This window comes from Balearica regulorum, chromosome 1 (genome assembly GCF_011004875.1).
Source record: "Balearica regulorum gibbericeps isolate bBalReg1 chromosome 1, bBalReg1.pri, whole genome shotgun sequence".
NCBI classification, from domain to species: Eukaryota; Metazoa; Chordata; class Aves; order Gruiformes; family Gruidae; genus Balearica; species Balearica regulorum.
In genome coordinates, this window is record NC_046184.1 from 197,412,321 (window position 1) to 197,438,489 (window position 26,169).

General features: G+C 41.8%; 1 protein-coding gene across 4 annotated transcripts in view; it reads left to right on the top strand.

The window, feature by feature from the left end:
* The first annotated feature begins 3,585 nt into the window (after positions 1-3,585).
* The window catches only part of SPATA13 (spermatogenesis associated 13), a 164,107-nt gene continuing 141,523 nt past the window's right edge, over positions 3,586-26,169 (top strand). For all 4 annotated transcript variants that reach the window (XM_075742156.1, XM_075742157.1, XM_075742163.1 and 1 more), the window contains exon 1: positions 3,586-3,831. In XM_075742156.1, coding sequence (XP_075598271.1) covers positions 3,754-3,831 — 78 coding nt within the window. In that variant the 5' untranslated portion in view covers positions 3,586-3,753. The remainder of the gene's footprint in view (positions 3,832-26,169) is intronic.

Sequence of the window (26,169 nt, forward strand, 5' to 3'; positions counted from 1 at the left end):
TGTATGCTAAGACTGATAGGAACTCTGGCTCTCTGGATGGATGTCAAGAACTATGCTTACAATTGGTGCTGTGCTGGAATATTCTTCTGGATCTGCTCATTTCTTTGTGAAGGAAGAAAAGTGTGAGGTGTCAGGGAAGAACAGGATGCATGCTGACACGTATGGGTTGTAGGCAAAGGAAAGGGAAGTAATGATCAATATTGGTTATTTCTGAGTATGCCATAAACCAGCATTTGTCACTAAACTCCCAGTGGTAATGTCCTATGCAATTTGCTAAGTCAGTATATTCAGCATATTAAAAGAAAAATTGGTTTAAACATATGCATTATGCATGGCTTTGGATTAACAGGAGCATAGAAGGTGCCTGAGGAATAACTTTTCTAAATACGTTTAGGTAGTAGTTCAGGCTGACTGATCTCAGCACTGGCTTTTCTTAATGTTGAATTTCTTAATTTATGATGCATTTGCACTCGAGAGACTCTGCTAGTACTTAGGCATAACTTTGGGTCTGTACATAGAATAAATCAAATGTTGCCCTGAGGAGCTTAGAGTGCAAATGGTAACAAGATATAAATTACAAAGTAGGAGAAAACAAAGAGGCAGGGAGAAGCTGAAGGATAATGCAGATAGGAGGAAAAGGTATATAGTGTTGGCTGAACATGTAGTTCGGAAGTTTCATATGATGGGCTCTTATCTTATTTTTCTTACCAAGACAAAGTCCAGTAGCTCTTGTCAGAGTTGAGGATCTTGTGCTAGATGCTTTGCTTTGCAAAGACAGAAATTGAAGGTGGTCCCTGCCTCAGATTTAATCTGTATGATTGAGACCCAGGGTACAACAGTTGGAAAATGATTACAAAGAACAGGTGCTATAGGCAATGAGTTATCTGTCAAAGACACTTCCTAAATTGAGCAGTTCCAGAATAAAATATGTATGTTATTTTATTATGACTCAAATCCTATTTATTTATGCAGCTAGACTACTCCCAGAAGTAATTTGTGCATAATATTATATAAATGTAAATACTTCTATTTGTTCTTTGTAGCAGTATCTCACAGAGATAAAAACAATTTAACATGCCCTGTGCTCTTTGTCTTAGGAAGTGGGAATTAGTTACAACATTACACCTGTAATGACCTTGAACCTTGATTATTGTCATTTTCTGGAGTCATAAGACTGTTGCTTTGATTAAAAATAGAAACAACCACCAATCTCTGTCCTCAGCAGCACAGGTGGCACTAAGACCATATCAGGTTAAAACTCACTTGTCTTCACGCTACAGATTTTCATCCCCAGAGCTCGCTCTATCAGTGTGGCACAAACTACCAGAGGACCTGTCTCCACCTGAGTCTGACTTCTTGTGACAACTACATCTTACAGGAACAGCAGCACTGTTGGCACTTGGAAGATAGTTTACAGGGAAACCATCTTGGAAATACATCTTTTCTCACAAAGGAAACTTTCTACCTCAGATTCTCAGTAAACCTGCTCTTCAAAGAAAAGAAAAACCATGGCCTTTATAAATCTAAAGCAAGAAGATACTTTGCCTCCACTTCACCAACTGGTGCTTGAATAGTCCTAAAAGAATCTAAATAGACAAATAAATGAAAGCAGACTATAGGAAGTCAGTTGTGGATAGGAAAGAAACACCTTTCACTGTGCACAAGTGTCTTCAGAAATGTCTAAGTATGTTACTATCAATATATTATTTACAGGGAACTGAATCTTATTTTCTCTTTCTGAAAAATAACAAAGCCCACTTATGACCTAATCCCAGCAAACAGATGATTTCGGTCTGCCCAGTCAGTCCTGGCCTACGTGACAGCACATATCATTTTGTCCTTTAAAGGTATGCATCAGATCTGTATGGCTGTGGTCAGAGTGAGCTTCCTACAAAATTCTCCTTTTTCATCTTATTCAGATTGAAGGTAATTGGCCATTGGCTGGTTGGTTTGTTGACCTTCTCAGGATGGACCCTGCTACTGGGAGTTGAGCTGTTAGGTTGCTTTGTTAGGATGCCACATAATGGTTTTATGATGGGACTTTTCTGCCCTTTAAACACCGTGGGCTTCAGTTCTGCCAGTGCAGGCACTAAGGTACAGAAATCCAACCATATGCTGTGATCAAGAGGTTTGGGGCATTCCTTCGCTTTTACATGGTGCATGACTTCTTCTGGGCCACAAGAATTAGATTATTAGAATAAAGTAATTCTTACAGAGTCAGGTTGTCAATGTACTCCCCTTGTTGAGTTGTTGCATGTCTAATCTGTCCAATGTCAGCACAACTTTTGTATGAGTAGGTATTCATTAGCAAGAATAATTCATTAGCAAGAGTTTTGGCCCCTTTCAGTCTGGCCCCTTTCGAACATTGCGAACGTGTTACTCATGGTACAGTTACTGATTAGCAGAATTAAACATACTCAGAACGTTTTGACGGCCTCCTCATTTGGTATCAAACATCTGCCTAAAGTCACAGACCAGATCCACACAGAGCAAGCAGGAGAAAGTCATGCGTATCTTTGAACTCGGTATTAACACTCAACAGAAGTTTTCAAGGGAGGTATTAATCTCACTCAAGTCACATCAGCTTTCTGAATGTCAATACACAGGCTCCCTCTCTTTAGCCAGTGGTGAAAATGAGGCAGTTTCAAAGGGCAGTTGATCCCACCTATCTTTCTCCATTGGCAGGGGAGGAAATTAGGTGACTAACAAACTAGAGACCTGTTTTTGGAAAGATAAATATAGATGAGAGACAAGTTACCCAAACTAAGTCTGCTCTTTGCATGTTGGTACTATTACATGATGGTATCGATCAGAGCTGACTGCTTCTGCTGTGTTCGTGAGGGAAGTGTCTCCCACATGCAGCATCTCCCGCATCATGTAGCACAGACCATGCATCCAGTCAGGCACTGTTAATGGTCGCTATTGTACTGCTTGATTTCCCATTTTTCTTTCTTCTTTTGACTTTTTTTTTTCCCCATGAGGGTAAATCTGCCTCAGTCAGTAACAGAGATGGAAAAAGTACTCTGAACCAGACTGAGGACCATGAAGTAGTACCTTTCCTGTCCTGCTGACCCTTTTGCCCTAGTGTCCAGATTTGGCCATCTGTGAATCTTGTTATCTAGTGCTGTGCAGAGCAGATTGGGTGACTGATCTCTTGGCACAGCCAGTGTGTTGCTTTGGCGGGTAGTGTGGGATGAAAAAAGCACAATACACGCCTTTTCTGTCTGAGACTTGTTTATCCACATGACATCCAGGCCGCTCTGGGAGAGCTCTCTTCTTGGTGATCACTGGCAGCCAAAAACGAATCAAATCAAGGCAAAGTTAGAGAAATTCTCCTATACAAAGAGCTGCTCTAAAACAAAGCCGCGTTTTTGCAATGCATTGTCCTGGCTCTGTGTGAGTCCTGTAAAGAGACAAAGGCGAGCAGGAAGGAAATCTCAGCTGCTTAGTAAATGCCCTAATTTGATTTATTTACTGCTCCCTTCCCCCACCCAAACTGTTCTGCTAACCTGTTAGTCCCAACTCAGACAAGTAAAACCAGCTAATCTGATTAGTTCTGACACACAGGAGCAAGGCTGCTGGGAAAAGCTGGACCCTTACAGCTGTTTCAGGCTTCAGCTTCGATCATAACGTTATGGGTTTGCCGAATGTATAGCTCAGCGTGACAGGAGCCTGGCAGCATGTCCACAAGTGAGCAGTGTGACCGTCACTGAAGATTTCTACCCTGGGTCTGAGGCCACTGGAATACAAACCATGTTTCGTGTCACCTTCAATGTAGTGACAGAGAAAGTTACCTTCACCTTGGCAGCCTGCCCCTCCGTCACGTGGAAGGTAAGCTCAGATATGCATCATGTAAAAAGGTTGATGGCACAGGAAAACGAGTATCTAAACTGTTTTCCCAACCATAGGCCATGTTTACAAAATTTTAAGGGGAGTAATAACGTTTTACGGGAACTGCACTGCAAAGTGGCATGTGCACAACTTGGAGTTAGACAGACTAAATGGATCTGGTTCTAGAGAGCGGCTTATTTGTTGCTTTTTTAAAGCTTTTATCATTTGACATTTAAAAATAGCCAAATGCATAGTCACTTTCTTCATTCTGATCTGGAAATGCCACTGGATTTATATTAACAGCATATCCAGAGAGGTATATGAACACAACCTACTTATGTGTGTAAGGAAGGGACACTGTTTGGGGAAAGCTCTCAAGCTTCCTAGATCATTTGGGGATTGCAAGGATTTGTGAACCGTACCAAGGTAAGATAAATTAGAAAAATTTGCATCCCTCTGATAAAGGACTTGAAGCAAAAAAACCCCCTAGATGCATAATTTATCTGGCATGAGGTTGTGATAAAATGTTCCCACCTTGAAGAAACCAACATTGTCGGAATGAGATGGGACCAGGTTCATTGCCTTGCCTTTCTCTATTAGTGAGTGTGTGCTTTCACTATAGTGCAGTTTGAGAGGACAGCCACCATCTTCTGAAGTGTTGCTTTAAAAACTTCATTTTAGAGTCCATTACTTACAGAGAAGTTACTGGAGAAACCTCACCTCTGTCTGTTGTTCTGCCTTTTGGATGCGAGACAATTATGAATAACTAGATACAGTGGTAGAGCAGGGTAACTGCTCTTGCTTCCGCTGTGCATGATTCATTATGCTGCATAAAGTGTTGTCATATATCTTTGCTGTATAGTTTTCTCAGTCTTGGACCTGTCTTTTCTCTTGACTTGTGAAGTAGACACTGTCCAGAAGCTGTTATGAGAAGGTCTGTACAGGGCCTTGTACAGTGTGGCCCCAGCCCAGATCTGTGCTATTTGTAGCATCATATGCTAAATAAAAAACCTTCTACTGGAGCAAATTGGTTTTGGAGTAAAATTCACATGAAATGAATTTTACTGGATGCCCTCCCTCTGTGGGAGAGTTTAGGATGATATTGCTTCAGTTTTCCTATTTATTAGGAAAACTTACCTTCCCAAACCTGCATATGCACTAAATGGTAATGAAAAGAACATTTCAACACAACATAAAATGGCCTTACCTATGCTTGCTAATGGTGCGTTAAAGATTTTTCTGCCTTCATATCAGGGTTGTAAGGACTTACAACTCTCTACCTTCATGCTGCAAGGCACTTAGAAGAGGAGATTGAAATGGAAAAGGATACTGGTTCTTACCATGCTGCAGTGTTCCTACCTGATCCTGGCTCATGAGCTCTTGGTAGAGCAAACATGGATGCAAATATAACCCAGCTGGGTGCTGCATTTCAGTGCTCATTTATTGCGTTTCTGAGGGCTGTTAGACATAAGTGCATTGTAGTAAATCCCTTTGGAACAAACTGGCAAGTACTGAAAAGTGCATCCTGGCACGCTTTTCCAGTCCTCCAGCTCTTTTATTATTTGCATAATTTAAAATATTTGATATGTGCAAACATGAGCAAATGCTTAAAAGTAAAAGCTAAAAGAAACTGTGGTACAGTAGAACTTCCTGAAATCTAGTACATTTATTGATGAACTAAGTAAAAGATATGTGAGACAGTGGGCACAATTATATGGAAAAACAAGATGGGATGCCAAGCCAGCAGAAGAGATGGCTTTGGAGTAGAGCTTGGGTAAGTAATGCTAAGTTAATTTAAGGAAAGCTTTGTGGAGGGACGTAATATTTTTTATTGACCAACTCTTACAGCTGGAAAAATCCAACAAGGTTTCAGGCACAGAAGCCTTCCATTTTGACAGTAGGGGGCTAATGAAAGGTACTGTTTCCCTACAACCTCACCTTGCTTATGTCCTTATGTCAGCTAGAACAGCACTGGTACTGCAAATTAATTGAAATCCTTTGAAGCTGAAAGAGGTCACATCACTGCTAGAGGAGGGAGGACAGAGACATCTACTTTCAGACTGCTAAGTCTTTTTCTTCCAGGAGTGGGTGGCCCAGCCTGCAGATAATAGCGAGATGTTCTGCTTTTCCGCATACCCATGGCATGACCAACAGATGAGTCTTGTGCAGTGCGTTGGGGCCAGGAGGATGTGACAGCTCTGTAGCAGATGTCCTGGGGCCAGGAGGAATGGTGCAAGTTCTGTCCCAAATTGTTATCTTTCTGCCCTATGATATGCAGTTTTCATTCTCTTAGAAATTAATTTCTCATTAGAAATATTGGTGAAAAATATTCTGGCCAAAGCCTACTCTAATTATATGTAAAATATTCATTTATATGATATTTTAGTGTAACAAAAACAGGACTCCTGTTCCAGACATTTCACACTCTGTAGGGCATAAACCCCACTGCTTTTGTCAAAACATTGTTTTGTAAAACCTAGTTTAATGAGAAGTGGAGGAGGGTATGGATACAGGACAACTAGAGGGAAGTGACAGCTGAGCAAGTGCGAAGGTCTCAGAGTTGAACATGCCTTTTCACATAGGCACTGATGCTTGAAAACCAAAGCAAAAAGCATCTTTATTATAAACCATAAGCGTCTTTACCATAAAGGTTGGAGAGGGGACTGGGCTGCCCTTTCTCCCCTCTCGGTGTCAGTCTGCCTCCGCTCATTTGCCTGCTCCTTAGAGAACAGGCTGCTGCTACTTCTCATCTGTCAACAGGCATGGAGCTGGTCGGCTGAGTACCCTCAGATATGCGTGGGTTACACAAATCAGGCTGTGGCCAGTATCAGCTCGGCCAGAGTCCCTCTTCAAAGGCCTTTTCAGGTTCCCCTCATGTAAATTACTGTTGCATTTTCAATCAGTTGTGGCTAACGTTCAGGGAGTCTCACGTTGTGCCTCTTTGTGTCATATATACCTGGCTTTCAGAGCAGATAACAAGATCATGCAGCTGTTGATATACCAACTCCTACCACTCATTTCCTAACCTGTGAATAGATGACATGCTGCTTAGATTATTGCAATTCAAATTCACAGGGTACAAGCAGATTTCGTTACAGAATGTACTCGTTCATTGAGGATTAGCTACGCTTGAATCCTATTGATTTTCTCTTACCGTTGATGGTTTGGTTTTGTTGAATCCTGTACAGGGGAGAAACAGCAACAACTGCTGGTTTGTGGCTTTCTATTCAAGACCAGGAAATTCACTTGATGGGGATCAACCTAACTCAGAGCTTTCTTGCCAACTGATGCTGCGCTTTATCTCCCTGACACGGACAGATAAATGAGCTGGGGGTGGCTTTGCCGGCAGTTGGAGCCCGACCCAAGCGTGCTGTTGCCAACTTTCAAAAGCTGCACAATGGCTCGCCCTCCCTGGCAGTTACAGCCGTTGGGTCAGGGACCTGTTGTCTGAAATGCTGTTAAGAAATAATGGTGTAAACTCCTCCCTAAGGATGTGGGAACAATGTTTGAATCCTGCAAAGGGAGCAGTATCTGTGATAAGGAAACCAGAAAAAATCAGGAGCTTAGTGTTCGTTTTCTTTCTGCAGCAGGTTGAATACAGCACTTCTGCCTGCGAAGGGCTGGTGGGGAGGCAGGACGGGAGGTGTGGGAAGCAGGCGGCAGCTCGCCGCTTTTCTGGCTCAGAATAACCTTCCCTGCTGCTGTTTTAGAAACCTCAGTTAGACTTCCATAGAGCTACAGTACGCCCTGTTCAGCAAGAGTAAGTGCATGTTACTGAACAGTTTGGTTTCACTTTGTTGTGGCAGTGCCTAAATGTCCCCCAGTATCCCAGACTGCAGTGGTAAATACAGTACAAACAGAAAGAGGGCCTGCCAGAAAAGTTCACAATTAAAACCTATGGATTTAGCACATCCCAGCAAAGGACCAGACTGTGAGCAGAAGGACAGTGTGTTGATGACGAGTGTCATCCTCATGTGGTGGCACCTGGGAGAGAGGTAGAGTGCAGAAGGAAGGCAGTGTGACTGTGGCACACGCTGCAATGAATTACTCTAGGGCTGAATCCAGGAGGGTCTTGCATTAGCCCAAGGAGCTGCTTTGCTCCCCAGATCCTGTTAAAGCTGGGGAGGTGATGGAGATGATGATTCTCAGCACCTGTGGGGAAGAACTTCAGCTTGTTCTTTACTTGGACATTGTTTTCAGCTTACAGAACAGTGCATTTCTCCTTGAACAGCAACCACTTCATTTCCAACTGTTAAATACAGAGCTGCTAAACACTTCCAAGTGTGAATTCCCTGAAAAAAATGCAGAAAGAGCTATTGCTCTCAGTCTTCATTTGAAATACCTTTTTTCACTTTGCTTTTAAAGAGCTCCTCAGTACATACACCAGATACTTCTACATCAGCTTCTATGAACCTTATTCAAGGCTTACAGGCATGTGTGAGACATCTCTTTTCCCCCCTGTTCATGAGTGCAGATGTACCCCATCTTGTGTATTTGTTCATTGATTTTGTCACTTTTTCATGCACCCAAAGAGAGATTGACAAATTCCCTTCACTCTTCACAATATTCACAGTCCAGTTATAGTCTATGACCCCAAATACTTGTCTCAGCAACTCTGAACGCCACTGCACACTGCCACAACCACGTTGGCATTATGATGTTTGATTTGGGAGCTATTGCCATAGAAGCAAGTACTTTTTGAGGTGATTACACTAATTCTAGCAACAATCTTAGATCTTTTTTACCTTGAGCCATGATGATAGACCAAATTTTTCTTCCTGTCATTACATTTCTGGGAGTTCTGTAGCTCCCACATGTCCCCTCAAAGGTCTTGCTATCAGAGATTTGCTCATCTGTAGAGGACTGAAATCCCTTTCTCCATCTCTCCCTGATTATTTGCTTACAGTATAACATACCCACCTTTATCTGGTTCTTGCCACACAACAGTATTTTCTTAGCCTTGCACCAAACCCTTAAATGTATGTGATTCAAAAGGATCAGCAGATTCTTGCTGAGAGGTCAGGTGCAGAAAATCAGGTCTGTGATGCTCGTCGTGATCAGGTCTGTGATGCTGATCCCCGACTCCAGTTCACCAGCAGATGGTAGCAGACATCTCCTTCTCCTGTGAGCTTCGGCTGGGGTTGTCTGCATGGGAAAGGGCTGGGGTGCCTCACTGGAGTCATTTGTTTCCAGCGAGAAGAAACAAGCTGTAAACAAAGTAATTGTGCAACTCGGAGCAAGGGAGAAGAACCACGGAAACCAGGGAAATATTGCTGCAATCGGGACAGAAGAATTAAGTAGAGGCCGGAACAAAATCACTGCAGTGACTTACACTGAATGGCACGAGAAGCATTTTGGTGTCACTGTTATTGTTCTTGTGGTGACAAAAAGGGACCATTATTTGCAATGTAGCAAATGAACAACATTCAGAGCAGCATGATAAAATCGAAATTGCTCTGGGTCAACTCTGCCCATGTCTGTTGACCTTTTGTCTTTGCACTGAAGAAGTGGAAAGTTCAGGATGGGTATTTTTACTAGAGGCTGTTTCTAGTCATTTATTTGATTTTCTTCTGAGCTGTACCAGCTCTAGTTCTTTTATATTTGATATGGGCTGTTGATTACCACTTTCTCTCACTCTCTTCTGTATGCTACTCATTTAAATGGCTTGTTGTGACAACACTTCTCAGCTTCTTTTTCCTGCTAGCAGCTACACTGAGAGACGGGAAGAGAGAGGGGGAGAGGACAAAGTGAAAGCTGCTATACCATGGTGTAATTCCCATAAGGAAATGTCTCTTCACTTATAAGACAGTACTGGTTAGAGCTAGGCAAACTATTTGTGGCAAATCACTGGATCAATTTTGCCATTAATGTTTTCAGGTGTATCACCTCTACTTTTAACTACCTTACTGGAGATTTTGAAATTTTTTTACTCCTGCACACAAACACTGTTCGTTTTTGTAAGCAGTTTCTGGGAAGCATGCCCTTTGTGCTCATTTCTCCATCAATAAGTGGTTGGTGACCAAAATCCTAAGAGTTGGTTGACCAGACACTGAAACTGATACCTATGCTTATTTGCTGGAAATGAAAAAAAGGTCATTTAAATATCATTTAAAACACAACAATGGCTTTTTATGGGTATAAAAATGTATTCCTTCTCCAGTGCATGCCATATTCTGAGTCAGAACATATTTCTTGGTTAAAGTTTCAGAATGGAAAGAGAAAGGAAGGAAATCAGTTACTGTATTGTGCTGCTCCTTTTGCAGGGCGGCTTGCTCTGGAAAGCAGTGCAGAATGCACGCAAGACTGGCTATACATCTGTCAGTGCTTATGTCACGTAGCTGAGGATTTCAGCTGAAGTTGTCAGGATTCTCCTTTGGCTTTAAATCTTTCTAATTTCTCACAATTATTAGAAATACCTAAATACCTTCTGTGCCTTTGGCAGATACAGCTGGTCTGAGCCCTTTCAGCTTCGTTGGAATCAGTTTGTGGTGTTAGTGTTCATGTATGTTATGTTGAACTACATGGGCAGGGGATAAAGTCCTCCCAGTGTGACAATACTTGTCTCTTACAGCTGTGCACTTGGCAGAGGTGATGATCAACCAGTTCCAGGGACAACCCAAAATTTTGCTTGGGAGTTTTTGGTCCATATCCTTCTGCAGGGAGATATGCTGGGAAAGGCCTGGACATTAGTGGATCTAATGAATCTAATGACCTAATTTGACAGCTAGAACTGGAAGAGGGCGTGTGCCAGCAGCTTGAACATCATGGTTTGGCAGTATGGTAAATCTGCCTATAGGGATCATAGAATCATAGAATAGTTTGGGTTGGAAGGGACCTTTAAAGGTCATCTAGTCCAAACCCCCTGCAATAAGCAGGGACATCTTCAACTAGATCAGGTTGCTCAGAACCCCATGCAACCTGGCATTGAGTGTTACCAGGGATGGGGCATCTACCACCTCTACCGGCAACCTGTTCCAGTGTTTCACCACCCTCATTGTAAAAAATTTCTTCCTCATATCTAGTCTAAATCTACCCTCTTTTATTTTAAAACCACTACCCCTTGACTTATCGCTACAGACCCAACTAAAAAGTCTGTCCCCAATCCTCATGTTTCATCAGAAATGCCATGGCTATCGGAAGCCAAGCTTTGATTTAACATAAACTCATGGCTGATTCAAATTTGTTCAAAAACACTGATGGATCTATTTTGTACTGTTGGCCTTTATGACCAATCAGGTATAATCTATCTGCACATTTCCATTTTTATGCTAGATCAAGGAACATCTGCCCTCCCACAGCCAGCATAAAGCCTTCACAAAAGCATGAAATAGTTACATAGCTTAAACTCTCTCCTGTATAGTGTGTTTAACACGTCTGAATTGCAGACATGTTCTCGTGTCTGACCAGTTCCATTCTATACAAGATCCATATGTTGGTGGTGCTTAGATAAGCTGTCATGGAATCTCAGCCTAAATGCGTAAGTGCAGCCATACAATAAGCTGATGTCATATGCAAACTGTGAAATTAAACCTCTGGTTGATCACATTTGCTTTCCCAAGTAGACAAGTGCTAATTTTTCCTCCAAATAGTTTAAAATTTAAGTAGGTAAGTAATGTGCAGGAGATCTGTTAAGAGGGATGCAAACAATACAGCTGCAGAGACATACAGATGGATGCAAGCTATTTCAAATACTAAACTAAAAATCTGAGCAGTTACATGTTAACATCAGCTCTACCTTTAGTCATGCCTTACTGGCCTGATGAGATATTAGGAAAGGAGAACAGAGGTGATAGCCTTGCAAGATGAATCTAGATATGAAATAGTAGGGGAAGAGCAAATACGTGGGAACAGAATGCTGTCATTTGAAAAGAATGCCTAGAAACCCAGTAAATTGCAAGTAGGAATTGCAAGGTCTCTGTTGAAAACAAAGAAGTGTTGATTTGAGTAGTACAGAAACTGGAAAAGATGATGGCACAGCAAGAAAACAGAGAGGTGTGTGTGCGGGGGAAGTTTAGGAGTTGTCTTGTGAAAGTGAAATTTTGGATTCTGACCAAAAAGAATAAACCTGCTGTATGTGAAACACTGATTTTGAGGACAATGCATTATGAAATGGTAGAGCAGCTATATATTTTGCCCATGGGATTCAGTTTCTGTTCCAGTGCAGATGTTTAGTGCTTGGTAATCATGATAGAACTTGGGGGTTATAACTCACTTAGACACTTCATGCCCTGTTTAACAGTATCTGAAGCTCTTCCCACTATTATTATTATTATTATAAAAGGAGCAGTCACAAACTTAGGGCAGTGTGTAGAAATCTCCTTCCATCGCAGTGATAATTCATTCCTCTGTATACAATATCCATTGTCTTAATGCAGCTAAAAGCATGCTATGTGCTTTACAAAATGTAAAGACATGGTCCCTGTCTAAAGTGCTTTCTGCTTTAGTTCATACACGACACAAGACATGAGAAATGAGAGGTGGTGCAGGGATGAGTGAGACCCAGAGTTCCTCTAACGACAGCACTCTGGTGTGATGTTTATACATCCTGAGCATTAATCTGTGTCCAGACCCCTGCTCCTTTTTGAAGTTAGCCTAATTTTTTGCAGAAGCAAGGTTTGTATGACATTAACTGGCATTGAAAGAGTTCTGACTGATGACAGTTTCATTTTTTACTTTTGATAAGAGGTCTTGAGAATCACATCACAACCTGGGGCAATAAAGAAATATGTGTCAATTTATCTTAATATGCCATACTGTAAATCAGAATGATTTACCTGCTGCTTTAGAACTTCAGCAAACCCTGCAGCAGGGACAGGGATCTCCAAGTGCTGGGGGGGTGGGCAGTTGAGAAAATGTACATTACATACATCATTAACTCCAAATGTGTCCAGAAAATGTGGTAGAAATATTTCCTGAGCTATACCCTATTCAAGTTTCTTATAAGGCCAGCAACTTTTAATCAGATGGGAATCTCAGTGGGTCTTTGCAAAACTGGTCTCAGCAGCAGGGAATGTTTAGCAGTGTCTTTGAGTGTTACATTGAAGCTAATGGTTCTTTTCACAAAAAATGGTCACGGGCAACACCTCCTTCCTGACCACCAGGCAGAAAAGTACAGTTTAAAAATCTTTATTTACAACTGGAGAAAAATAATCCTTTGCCTTAGTGGGCTTCTGGGAGTTTTTGAGGTTCCACAGTGCAACAGTCACCTGTTTCCCAAGGAAACTGGCCAGTTTATCCAAATGATCACGGGCCAGAATACACTGGCTCCACTGCTGTTACTGATCCTGAGGGTCAGGAAAGACAAGATATTGCATGGGGTTCCTCAGGTCTTAATACCTTCAGTCTGAGATGGAAATGTGTCCCTCCTACTGGCCCTGGGGTAGAGGAGGGGTAGAACAGCTTCCTTAGGTAGGCATTTTGGGTTCAGGGACACAAGTGACAGACAGGCACATAACTCTCTGGAAAGACCATATAATTTACATCCTTTTGTGCTTTTAGGCATCGCTCCCTCTGTCCTCTGTAACAAGGCAACCCTATCTGTCTCTTTAGATGTGATCCTAACATCTAGCACTTTCCAAGGGAGGATTTCAGAGGACCATATTGATGATGGCAGCGGGTATTTTCTTAATGTTCATGAAGAGAGGTGTACATCCTACAGTGCTCAGCAAGTAGCTCTCCAAGGATGTTACACCCTACACCTGATTTCCAGCACCCAGGCTGAATGAAGAGCCAAGGCAGAGGCCCAACATATCTCTCAAAATACACTGAAGTTCCGTTGGTTGACTCCATAGAGAATTTCACAAATTAGTGCCTTTAAACATTATCCAGCAATATGCAGGAATCAGATGTGAACTGTACCAGCTGTTCAAACCTCGGCCTCCACTGGCCAGCCCTGGGCTTGGCTTGTGCCAGGCTTTGTGGGCTCTGTCCCTCACACCTGGATGTTGGCAGGGGGCTGCAGGCAGAGCTGAACTTGAATACAAATGAGGAGGAATTTTTAGCAAGTCTTCTCCAAATAAAATAGTTTGCTCTTGTTTTCCTTATTTTCCCAGTCTTAAAGCAGAGTGTTTCACCTCCCCTTTGTTATCTGTTGGCTCATTTCCAGGCTGGACAAAGCTAAGAGGGGCTGTACACCTTCCACTAGTGCTGCCTGGGAAGTTCATAAATCACTAGATAAACCCAATCAAACAGTGAGCTGTTCAGATAGCCCAGGGTATAGAGTATGTGGTACGACAGATTTCTTGTTATCTCTTCTCTAACTGTCTTGTCACCCTTCAGGTGATAATATAACCAAGCTCTGGATGAACACTATAACTCCAGGTAAGCCCAAAGATAAGTTGAGAGGCTTTCATCATTTAAAACTCTTTAAGGTTCTAATGTATTAACAGGAGATTTACATAGACCAAAAGTTATTAAAACAACCATTTATGAAAACATTCTCTTTCATTTGGGTGCCAAAATTTGACTTCTCTCTGAAAGCAAAGGTGTTACATTGGCATTTAACACTATGTCTGCCACTTCCTTCCCCTGGTGACAGCACGGTCAGCTCCTGCAAGCACAAAGCCCTGAAGTTGTGTTTTGGGAGACGTCGGTAACATGCCTGTGTGTAGCCTGTAGACTTTGCTTTGTTAAAGAGTATGAAAGTATATGGGGTTTAATACTTTCTTTGGTTCAACATTATACCAGGCATTTCTTCACTTTAAAAAGCTGTCATTTTGACCTTTATCACTGTATTAGAAAGCAATGACAGGTTCAGCTGTTTGCAGGAGTTGTTTGCCTTCTACAAACTCAGATTAGCTATTCCAGTAACACACTATTATTGTACATTATTATAACCATTAACCAGTGACTCCTCAACACAATGCATCTCTGTACTCTGAAGAAACTAGAGCACTCAGTGGGTCCAGTACCCACTACCTCAACGGGTTTTGGACCAGAGTTTGTCCCTGAACATTAACCATCCTGAAACTCATGCATCATTCCCTTCATTTACAGAGTCCTTGGAATATCTACTGATTTTTTTGACAAGATATAAAATTTCTTTGCAATTTTCTCCTAGTATTTTTCAGGAGAACAGCTTTGAACTATGCAACTACAGGCTGGGTGGGGAACGGATTGAGAGCAGCCCTGAGGAGAAAGACTTGGGGGTATTGATTGATGAAAAGATCAACATGACCCAGAAATGTGTGCTTGCAGCCCAAAAAGCCAACCGTGTCCTGGGCTGCATTAAAAGAAGTGTGACCAGCAGGTTGAGGGAGGTGATCCTGCCCCTCTATTCCGCTCTCATGAGACCCCACCTGCAGTACTGCATCCAGCTCTGGGGGCCCCAGTACAGGAGAGACATGGAGCTGTTGGAGAGAGTCCAGAGGAGGCCACAAAGATGATCAGAGGGCTGGAGCACCTCTCCTATGAGGACAGGCTGAGAGAGTTGGGGTTGTTCAGCCCAACTGAAGAGAAAAGAAGGCTCCAGGGAGATCTAATTGTGGCTTTCCAGTATCTGAAGGGGGCTTATAAGAAAGATGGTGAGGATCTGTTTACAAGGGTGTGTAGTGACAGGACAAGAGGTAAAGGATTTAAACTGAAGAAGGGTAGATTTAGATTAGAGGTTAGAAAGAAATTCTTCCCTGTGAGGGTGGTGAGGCACTGGAACAGGTTGCCCAGAGAAGCTGTGGATGCCCCCTCCCTGGAAGTGTTCAAGGCCAGGTTGGATGGGGCTTTGGGCAACGTGGTCTAGTGGAGGGTGTCCCTGCCCATGGCAGGGGGGTTGGAACTAGATGATCTTTGAGGTCCCTTCCAACTCAAACCATTCGAGGATTCTATGAAGTGGTCACTGATTGCAGACTGTAATGACTGAAAGGTCTTCTTATTAAGAGAGATCAGTAAGTACCAAGTTTCTGGGTTAGGAAGTATGTGATATTTCCACTTCTGGAGGAAGGCTAGGTAGGCCTGTGTGTGTACTTAGCCCTCTCTTACTACACATTCATTGCTCTGTCCAAACTGTGGGCTTGGCATGCTCTACAGGTGTCCCCAAAAACCTGGTCCCTCATTCATCTTTATAGGGAGGCATGTTGGACTGTGCAGTGGATACCACCTACTCATGTTGTTATAGTGGAAGTAGTGTGATAGTTCAGGGCCTGGAGGGGTGATGGTATACATTTGAGTCTTATCTCAACAAACATTCAGTACTCAGCCAGAGAATGGACCTTGATACAAGAGGAGGGAAATATTCCCAGATCCCAGGTTAGATATTGTCAAGTATCAGATTTATAAAGCAGAAGGAGAATAACATTTCTACCTGTGAGCAATGCACAGTTCATTTGTCAAGTCACTGAAGGACTGGTTGTCTAAGATGATGGATAATCTGAGCTGCTGTGTTTCTGAGCTTAAAAATGTTACTAATGAACATTAGTCATGATGGTGACTAATGTTCTTGTTTGTGCCAGTCTGAAAAGATGTAGGTTTAGTAAATGATCTCCAGACTTTGAGATTCTGCCCGTTTCTACATCCAAAGCTCACCAGCAAGAGGGAATCATTTATACCACATTGAAGTACAGAAACAACAGAGTAAAACCATTAAAGCAACAGGACAAAGGCCAAGGTACAGAAAGTACTCAGCAGCTTTTGAAAGCTGCCATTGCTGCCTCCTCTCAGTTGCACTGCATACATTGCGAGATAACTCCTGCTTTAAATGGTGGGGACCATTTATAACTTAGTGAATCCATAACTTAGAAAAATTGAGACAGTTCAAGTAACATGACCTGAATCACTTAGAATATTGTAATTGCCTTCTTTCAGCTGTAAAACGCGGAGTCCAAGATTGCAACCTGAACTCTTCTGAGGAATTAATTTTGTCCAATTAGAGATCTCATTGCTGTCCTTGTCTTGTGAGCAGCTCAATTTGTTCCATTCACTGTTCTTTCCAGTTTTGTCAGCAGGACAATTTACTGCAGTCTGTCAGTGTGTAGTGAATCCATAATGAATTATGGAAATTTGCTGTGAAAGCCTGACCTTTTCCAATGTTTGTATTAGGATTTCCCAGTACCTCTGTTCTCATACGTTTTAATGCTCTAAGCAGAAAATAGTCATTTCAGATATTGCTGAAGAAATTAACTTTCAAGTCTACCCAGACACATGAAAACTCATCCTTAGAAAAAATTATTTCCTGCAGCCAAGAGTAACGCAAATGTAATTAACTGAGAGAAACTCTTGGAGGACATAACAGGCTCCTCATTAGGTTTCCACCAAGGCAAGCAGAGTTATTACAAACATGAAAACAACCTAAAGTTGTCTGTTGGTCAGGTGTACACTGCACAGCGTGTGATCACCATTAATGCAGGTTTCAAAAAGCTCAGAAATGTGGCTGAGTTTTCTCCCTCATCCAGAAAGGTGGATATTTATCTACCCAGTTGCATTAGCCAGATGCATTTGCAAAGTATTGTAGTATCTTGTCCCAGCCAGGGATAGTGCAAAACTCGAGCAAGAATGAAACAATTTATCCAAGTTTTCCAAATACTACCTGATGTATTAGTTGGACGCCCATGTGGTTTATAGCTCTTCCAGTATCTTGCAGCTTTTCCATTCTCAAATCCATATGCTTTATACAATAAAGAGCAGGTTCCAAGAAATGCACTGAGCTCATTGCATCCAAACTCACACCGCTACTTTACTGTTAGGTGACTTTGGAAAGCAGAGTGACAGTGACTGGGAGTCAGAATGAGTATAACCCAGCAAAAGAACATTCCAGCTTCAGGTAATTTTCATCATTTTTAATTGCTTTAAAATGGCCAAAGCACAAAGTGAGGGAAGGTTTGACTCTGAACTGGCCAGTTAACCTGGGAAAAGCACCCTCAGACAGTCATTGACTTATATGGCCCCAGGTGGGCACAGGGTTGAATATCTCAGCTGGTGAAAGGATACAGTGCTCTGGACACGTGAGGTCTAATCTAAAGCTTTATAAATCCAGGGAGAAGCTTTCCAGGCTTTGGATCGCTCTTTTGAGATCTAATTCAATGTCAAGTCAAGCTGGATCTGTTTCCCAAACAAAAACACAGATGCAGGCAGATAACAAAGGAGCTGCTGTATTCTTTTAGGCAAGCAGAAAGGGAGATCTATTTCAGAAGCCTTGAGATAATGGCTACTCCAAAGAATCAGAATGTGTGTGCAGATATATCATCTTAAAATTATTACAACCACAGCATTCCTTGATTTACTGGCAGTACAGTCAGACAAGCATCTCAGATCCAGCCTGTTAAGTTACTATGTAACTGCAATGCAATTTAAAATCTTTTGCACTGAAGCTGGTTTAAGCACACATACTTACAAGGCTTCATAAGGGATTAGAAATGTATCCCTTGGCCACTTTTTTTCTTCCAGATAAAGGGACGGTCTTCTTCAGTTTTAGGATGCCATTCTTGGACCATTTCTGCTTCTGACCCTGAGTGTCATGGGACATTTAAAAAGCTGTGAATTCAGACCTTAAATACAAGCAGAAGTTACAGAGCTGGTAATGGGACGGGAAGATGTAGAAACTTACAGCACCATCTGCACTGAAGACCTTTGTTGTTTTTAATGGAGCTATGTCCATGCAACCCTTTGAGGTCAATGGACCATTCCCTGGTGCCATTGTAGCTCCAGTAACCTACAAGAGCAGTTTGCAGTACTGCAAGTCTTGGTTTGCCCCCTGGTGAAACACATCTCTATATGAAGTTTGTGTTAACGGCAGCTTCACAAGTAGGCAGGGATGGTGCGGTTTTGGTATCTGGGCTGGGTCATCTCCTACATCATCTCCCTGTCTGTAGAACACATTTTGTGTTTTAAATTTAGAACAATTACCTGTTGAATACGGGACAAGAAAGCAAATGGGAACTCACCTAGTCCGCTTCCAGCATTACTCATTTTGCAGTCTAAACAAGATAAAACTTGAATATTACAATATTACAATGAAATATACCTATCAAATCGGGCAAGACATGTACACTTGTGTAGGTAGAGGGATGGATAACCCACTGCACCTCCCTCTCACTTCAGAGCTGCAGACTGAGTTCTGATGAACCATAGCAACACTGATAACGGGGGGAAACAATGTTTGCGACAAAATGCTGACCTTGATAGCACATCCTGCTTTCTGACATATCTATGCATAAAGATCTGTTTTCATATTTAGCTACAATTTTAGTGTGTTTTACAGCCACGGAATATGTTCATAATGGAGCTGCATTCTATAAGATGTTGTCCATGCAGATGTAAAGAATTTCTGCCCCAGAGGATTTGTAAATCAATAACTCTAGTTCAGTTTAAGCAGAAGTTATTTACCAAGCAAAGCCTTTAGAATTCTGTTTCCTACCTGTTCTGTAATAACTTCTGTATTTTTTTACATGCTGGGAAAGGAATTGGCTGAGCTAAAATGAGGCTTGATCTGAACAAGCTACACATCTGCTTGTCTGATAGCTGTTGGATATATTTAGTTCCCAGTGACCAAGATCTGTCTCACTTGGGACTGGAAGTTCAGGGGCTTGCAAGGCTGGTGCCTGTGTTCCCATCAGCAGAGCGCTGCTGCTCACGAAGAGAGCTCTTGTGAAAGTCAGGCTGCATCACCAAGTTCCGCCCTTGCTATCCGAGCCACCATCAAATTCATTTAGTTTAGACACAAGAAAGATCTTGCCCACGGTGAGGAGTGGGAGATTGTTCTCTGTGTAATTTTAAATGGGCTTAGTGTTGGGGATTTTTCTCTTTTTTTCCTTTTAAGAAACTATCCCATGGTCTTTGTTTTTAGGAAATTTCCTTTGTTATTTGATCTAATTTTTCCTTTATTGAGCTTCATCATAATGTCTATACCTGTAACACCAGTATGTGAAATGATTGTAAAGCACCTTTTCTGCAGTTTATTTTCAAATAGACTACTTGAAAAATAGACTTGGAACCCACATGCAATCAACTTAGCAGATTTTCTTATTGAAATCTTAAAATTATTAAAATCAGTAGCAACTCCTCATGACTTTAACAGGTCCAGAATTTTATCTTCATAAGGAAGATATTAGTGGGGTTTTTCCCTCTATGATCTTTAGAACTAGCTAACACTTAAATAATGCAATTGCAGCCCAGATCATGTAGAAAAATGTGGAGAACATTAGTAAAGATCAAGGGACAGCTTACTCGACTTCTGGTAAGAAGACATTTTGCTACCAGATGTGTTCATACTCTTTGTAAATGGACTTTGAGAGCATACTGAATATCGCTTGCTTTAGAATGATCTAGTATTATGTTTTAGAAACTCCTGAAACACAGATTTCCTTTAACAAGACTTAGGGTCTGTTTCAGGAGAGGTGCAGTGGTCTCTATGACTTTCTATGAACTTATGACATGTGAGCTTCCCACCGAAGTGGGGATGGCTCAGCTCCTGTCACAGAAATACAGTCTGGCATATAAAGGTAAGCTGGCTCTGATTTTATCTGTCCTTAATATAGGAGGCTATACGACATTTTGGTTCAGTATTTGTGAACTGGACCGCTGAACTATCACTGTAGTGTGGGTGATTTGAACACATCCAGGTGGGAATTGCTGCAGCCCAGTGGTGCTGCAGAATCCTTAAATATTGCGACTCTGTTGCCTCTACTGGGCAGCAAGGAATATGACTACAGAAGCACCAAACTACTAACAGCAATAATCTTAAAAAACATTTTGCTATGGCTAGGACTGTAGGAGCTAATGGCTTATCATAGCCTCTCTGGAATATTTCCCCTCAGGAACTGTTTTGGACACTTTTTGTGAAAAGGTGCTCTGCAGAAATTTTGTTTCCAATGTTAAGAATAAGCACACATTTCATTTTTGAGATGTTTTAATGTTTCTGTATTTAATTTTTAGTAAAGCCAGAAAGTATGGAGGAAACTGGAGATTAAACAGACACAATATACAAACCTTTCTCTCTCACACCACCATAAAAAAAGCTCTTTCAAATGAAGTTACAAATGATCCTTTAAGACAGATTATTAATTCGAATGTGCTCTCTCAACCCTATTAAACTGTCATCCTGAGTGGGGATAGGCACAAATCAAACACACAGATCAGAATGACCCTGGTCATCGTGTGGGAGTCAAAAACTCATTTGATTGAGCGCTTGTGGACGACCTTTTGCTTTGTGCCAGGCTGCATCAAACTCTCCGGTCAAATACCCACTCAATTCCTCAGCGTCCTTAATCTAGTGCAGGTGAAGTAGTTGTTTACACGCAAAATGCTAAACATATGTGCAAACCTGAATTCTCAGGCTATTGCTAACTGTGCTCTGACAAAGCCTTAAGCTGCAATTAGCTGGTGCATCGCTAGAGGTCGTGGGGAGGTAGACTGGAATATCCAGAAAATGTTCTTTTTGTTTTTCTCCTGCCTTTGGCTCCTCAGTTAGCTCTGTATGCATTACACTGATAATGTGAAACTTGGATTTGTTTCAGAACCTCTGAAATATTTTTTTTCCTGACATTAACAGTATAAATAAATTCTTCATGAAGTTCTTCTCATGTTTAGCTTTTCAAAGAACAGCCGATGAGTCACACGTTTCTGAAGCATCTTGTTCCCGGCATTATACTTCTCAGACGTTAATTAGAAAACATCAGAACAATAACAACATTCCCCCTGATGCTTTTGGAAGAAAACAAAACATGAATTCAATTAGTTTTAATAATTCTGGTATTGAATGATTATATTGGTCACAGGTTTTATTTTCTCCTTGATGCTGCATTTTGTAAAGTCAAGTTGAAACAATAGGAAGAGGGAAGGAAGAAAGGAGCATGATATCCTGTGAACACCAGCGGTATCATTGTCTTCTCTTTGTTTTCAGAAATAACCTAATGAAAAGGCTCCTTCAAAAGCTAAATGCCTTTGTTGAATCCTTTCTCTTCTCCCGAAGCTATTTACCAGCACAAAAGGCTTCAGCCTAAGAATCAACACAAAACCCTGAAGAACAAGGATCAATGGAACAAATGTTCTGCCAATCTAGTGCTGTAACCCAGCATAACTGTTAATTTCTGCATAGCCATGGGCTGAGTTTTTTCTGTTCCTAAAGGTCAGGATTTTGGTAGTTTCTGAGGTTCTGAAGACCTTTTTCTGATCCCTTTATTTAATACATACCAGGAAGTGATAAATCTGTATAATTGGCTTTAGAAGTACTAGTACACTTTTAAAGCACTCTAAAAATATTTAGCTTCTCAGCAAATTAACTGAATGACGTTTCTACTTCTCTTTGTGAAATTGTTCTGTGCAATTAAAGGACTGTATTTATTTTAGATGCCCTCTCTACAGAGTTTGCACTTTTGTTGCTTTTAGACAACCTCTTAAGACAACAGTAGCCTGATCCTTATATTTTCCATCAAACTTCTGACTACACTGTGAAAATACAAATTTCTGCTAATGCTGACTGTAGGATCCATGTACGTTTTTCAGGTGGCAATATTAACAGTCCCTGTAGAGGTGACATTGCGAATTCAAAGCCAGATTTTAAAATTCTGCTGTTGTACCTATACTGTGTGCCTTATTTGTTCTTCTTTCACCCTAATCCACAGTGACGGTGAACAGATGCAATATGCTTCTTGTGATCAGTGATTTCCTGTCCTCAAACAACCTTATGAAATTGCCTGTTTCCCATTTCCAGATGCTCATTCAGAAGTTCAATTGAATTAGGTTTCAAAAACATTGTCTAAACATTATCTCATACTGTTCCTTGTGATTATGTTTTTCTTACCTTTATGAGAAGGGCTTGCAATGTCTGCTCGCAGCCCAGAAAGCCAACCATATCCTGGGCTGCATCAAAAGAAGTGTGACCAGCAGGTCGAGGGAGGTGATTCTGCCCGGCTATTCCGCTCTCATGAGACCCCACCTGCAGTACTGCATCCAACTCTGGGGGCCCCAGTACAGGAGAGACATGGAGCTGTTGGAGAGAGTCCAGAGGAGGGCCACGAAGATGATGAGAGGGCTGGAGCACCTCTCCTATGAGGACAGGCTGAGAGAGTTGGGGTTGTTCAGCCTGGAGAAGAGAAGGCTCCGGGGAGCAGCCTTCCAGTACCTGAAGGGGCCTACAGGAAAGCTGGAGAGGGACTGTTTACAAGGGCATGGAGTGATGGTTTTAAACTGAAAGAGGGTAGATTTAGATTAGATATTAAGAAGAAAATTTTTACTGTGAGGGTGGTGAGGCACTGGAACAGGTTGCCCAGAGAGGTAGTAGATGCCCCCCATCCCTGGAAATATTCAATGTCAGGTTGGACAGGACTCTGAGCAACCTGATCTAGTTGAAGATGTCCCTGCTTATTCGGGGGGGGGGGGGCTGGACTAGATGACCTTTAAAGATCCCTTCCAACCCAAACTATTCTATGATTCTGATTCATCTGAGCACAGGCCATTATTGCCTGGGACTGGGACGGCACCACATCCAACTTGTCCTTGAAATCTATCCAATATTTTTGCAGCCAAATTGGTCATAAGTGATCTAGAAATGTAGAATTTATGAGTGTCTTTTTGCTTCAGGCAAATTTATCTTACCATATCTCTCAGGGTCTTCAGTTCTTCCTGTCACAATCTAATGGATTGTGTGCCGAAGCTTTGGTGTCATCTTAGTAGCAGTAGATCCAAGACATATACATCTGGGTTTGTCAAGTGGTTTGTTTTGCACGGTGACTTGGAGAAAGTGCATCAGCAGCACCCAATGGATTGTCCACTAGTAAGAATGTCATCAACTATCAACTTTCTAAGTTTCTTGTCCACACAGTTTTCCAGTTTTCCAGATAAAATTTGAGATGTGGATCACAAGAATTATCTTTTTTGACAGGCCTCCTCTTGATGTTCTTCAAATGTGTAGAAGCACAGAGGTGTCTGTTTCTCAAAATATTTCCATGGAGCATGTTCTGATTAAAAATGTGTGCATCTTATTATATGCATGAGCTGCCTCCCCTGAGATGTGAAACTTGTGACCTACTTTGAAAACAGCACTAGTGCAAAGTTTCCCAACTTCTGCTGGACACTCTTTCTCATTATTTGCACCAATTTCCCACACTGTGTTGGAGTCTGCTTTGGATGTGACCTGCTGCCCACAATAACTCCTGCTGTCCTCCATCTTTATGCTGGCAAGCTTCCATTTTATGCCAGCACTCCTGCAAGAACAACTGAAGAACGACACTGAGTCATGTCAAGTCAGTGTAACTCTTTCTCAGTTAAAGAGATTTATTTTGATAACCTGGGGCTCTGGACTCTGTGGAGCATCTGGATGACTGGACCCCTGTTCCTCTGGCCTTTGGTAGCTGGCAGCAGATAATTTCACGAATCTGATACAAAGTTGAGCTCGTATATCTTACTTTTCCTTGTGTTCAAGGTTTGAATTGCTCTGTGCTACTTTACAGTCCCATTAAAATCTTCTCTCCATTTTTCTGTCATGTGCAAACTGCCAGAGTACTTCTGGAGATACCATGATGCTGGCTCCTACTGCCCTTGTTATAACAATGTGTGTAGTAAAAGAGGTGTCTGTCTCCTTTCTCTTAAAAGGAGTGGTGTCTGTCTGCCTACGTGCTTAAGTGACTGGATGGGTATTTCTGTAGGTGGAAATAAACCATATCGGGGAATATAGAAGAGTGTGAATGGGACAAGAGGAAGCCTGGGGAAAGGTTTAACAGAATACAGGGAGACTAGAGAAAGAGGGGATGTGAGGAGTTAGGAGTGGACCAAGGATGAGTAAGCAGAGAGCCTGGAGATGTGGTGTAGGAATATAATCAAAGTGAGAGAGAAGGATGAGGAGCTACTCTGAAATGGAGATATTTTTTTTGTGAAAAAGAGGGCTGGAAGTAGGTGCAAATCAGCAGAAGTGAGGGAAAGGATGGCTCTGTAGAGGATGATGAGGTACTGGAATCACCAAACTACATGGGCAGAAGGAAGAAGATCCCCTCTGTTTCTAACTTCTCCCTGGATGGAACTGCAGTCCCTGTCACCTCAGCCAGGTAGAGGAGGAAAAGTGCCCTTGTGTGCACGTGCTATCTGCATGTCTAGACCTAAAACTTGACTATGTTATGATCTCACAGTGGGGAAGTGGGGAGCCTTCCATTTTAAAAGTTTACTGTTAAAACATGATGCGATGTGATGATTTTGCTTTCATCAGAAACTGGCAGCCACAGTCTGATTTACTTCACAGTGCTTGCAACTTCTTGATGTGTGTCTACAGGTGAAAGACATTTTGCACCTATGTACCCTTTAAGAGTCAGCTTTAAATTAAATTCATTAGGCTTTCCATAGCTGATTAGTGAGAATCTTCCATGCTGTCATGGTTTAAGCCAGCAGGCAGCTAAAACAACCATGTAGCCATTTGCTCACTCCCCACCCCACAGTGGCTGAAAAACACACAAAACTCAAGGGCTGAGATAAAAACAGTTTAATAGCACTGAAAAGGAAGATGATGATGATGATGATGATGATGATAACAACAATAATAATATACATAACAAGTGATGCACAGCACAATTGCTCACCAGCCACTGACTGATGCCCAGCCAGTTCCTGAGTTGTGGTGCTCCCCATCCAATTTCCCCTGGCTTATATATGGAGCATGACATCATGTGGTATGGAATATCCCTTTGATGAGTTCGGGTCAGCTGTCCTGGCTGTGTCCCCTCCCAGCTTCTTGTGCACCTCCTGCAGAAGGCTCATGCCTCCTCACTGGCAGGGCCTGGGAAGCTGAAAAGTCCTTGACTTAATTGTAAACACTGCTTGGCAACAGCTAAACATCAGAGTGTTATCAGTATCATTTTCATACTAAATTTGAAACATGGCACTATACCTGCTACTGTAAAGAAAATTAACTCTATCCCAGTCAAAACCAGAACGCATGGTTAACAGGACCCCCTGTTATTTAAAGTTTTAGCCACAGTAAAGCATTGTTCAAATATCCTGCTAGAAAAGAATTACTCTATTTTTCTATTTTTTCTTACATATACTTATAAATTGTACATGTAATGAAAAATTATGGAAATCTATTGTTTCCACTAGCCATGCCATAAAATGTTTTGCATCTCATCACCTGGACTTTGTGAAAGGTGTCATGTTATGTCCAGAAAATGGGTGATTTGCAGTGTAGCAATGAATAAATACAGACTTAATGTACCTCCTAACATATATAGTTATGATGTTTGTAAATTCACCTTTTCAATTCATGGTTGATAATTTGTTTCAGGAAATAGAATGTTAAATATTAGAGATATTGTGTCTACAGACACAGCAGGTCGAGGGAGGTGATTCTGCCCGGCTATTCTGCTCTCATGAGACCCCACCTGCAGTACTGCATCCAACTCTGGGGGCCCCAGTACAAGAAGGACATGG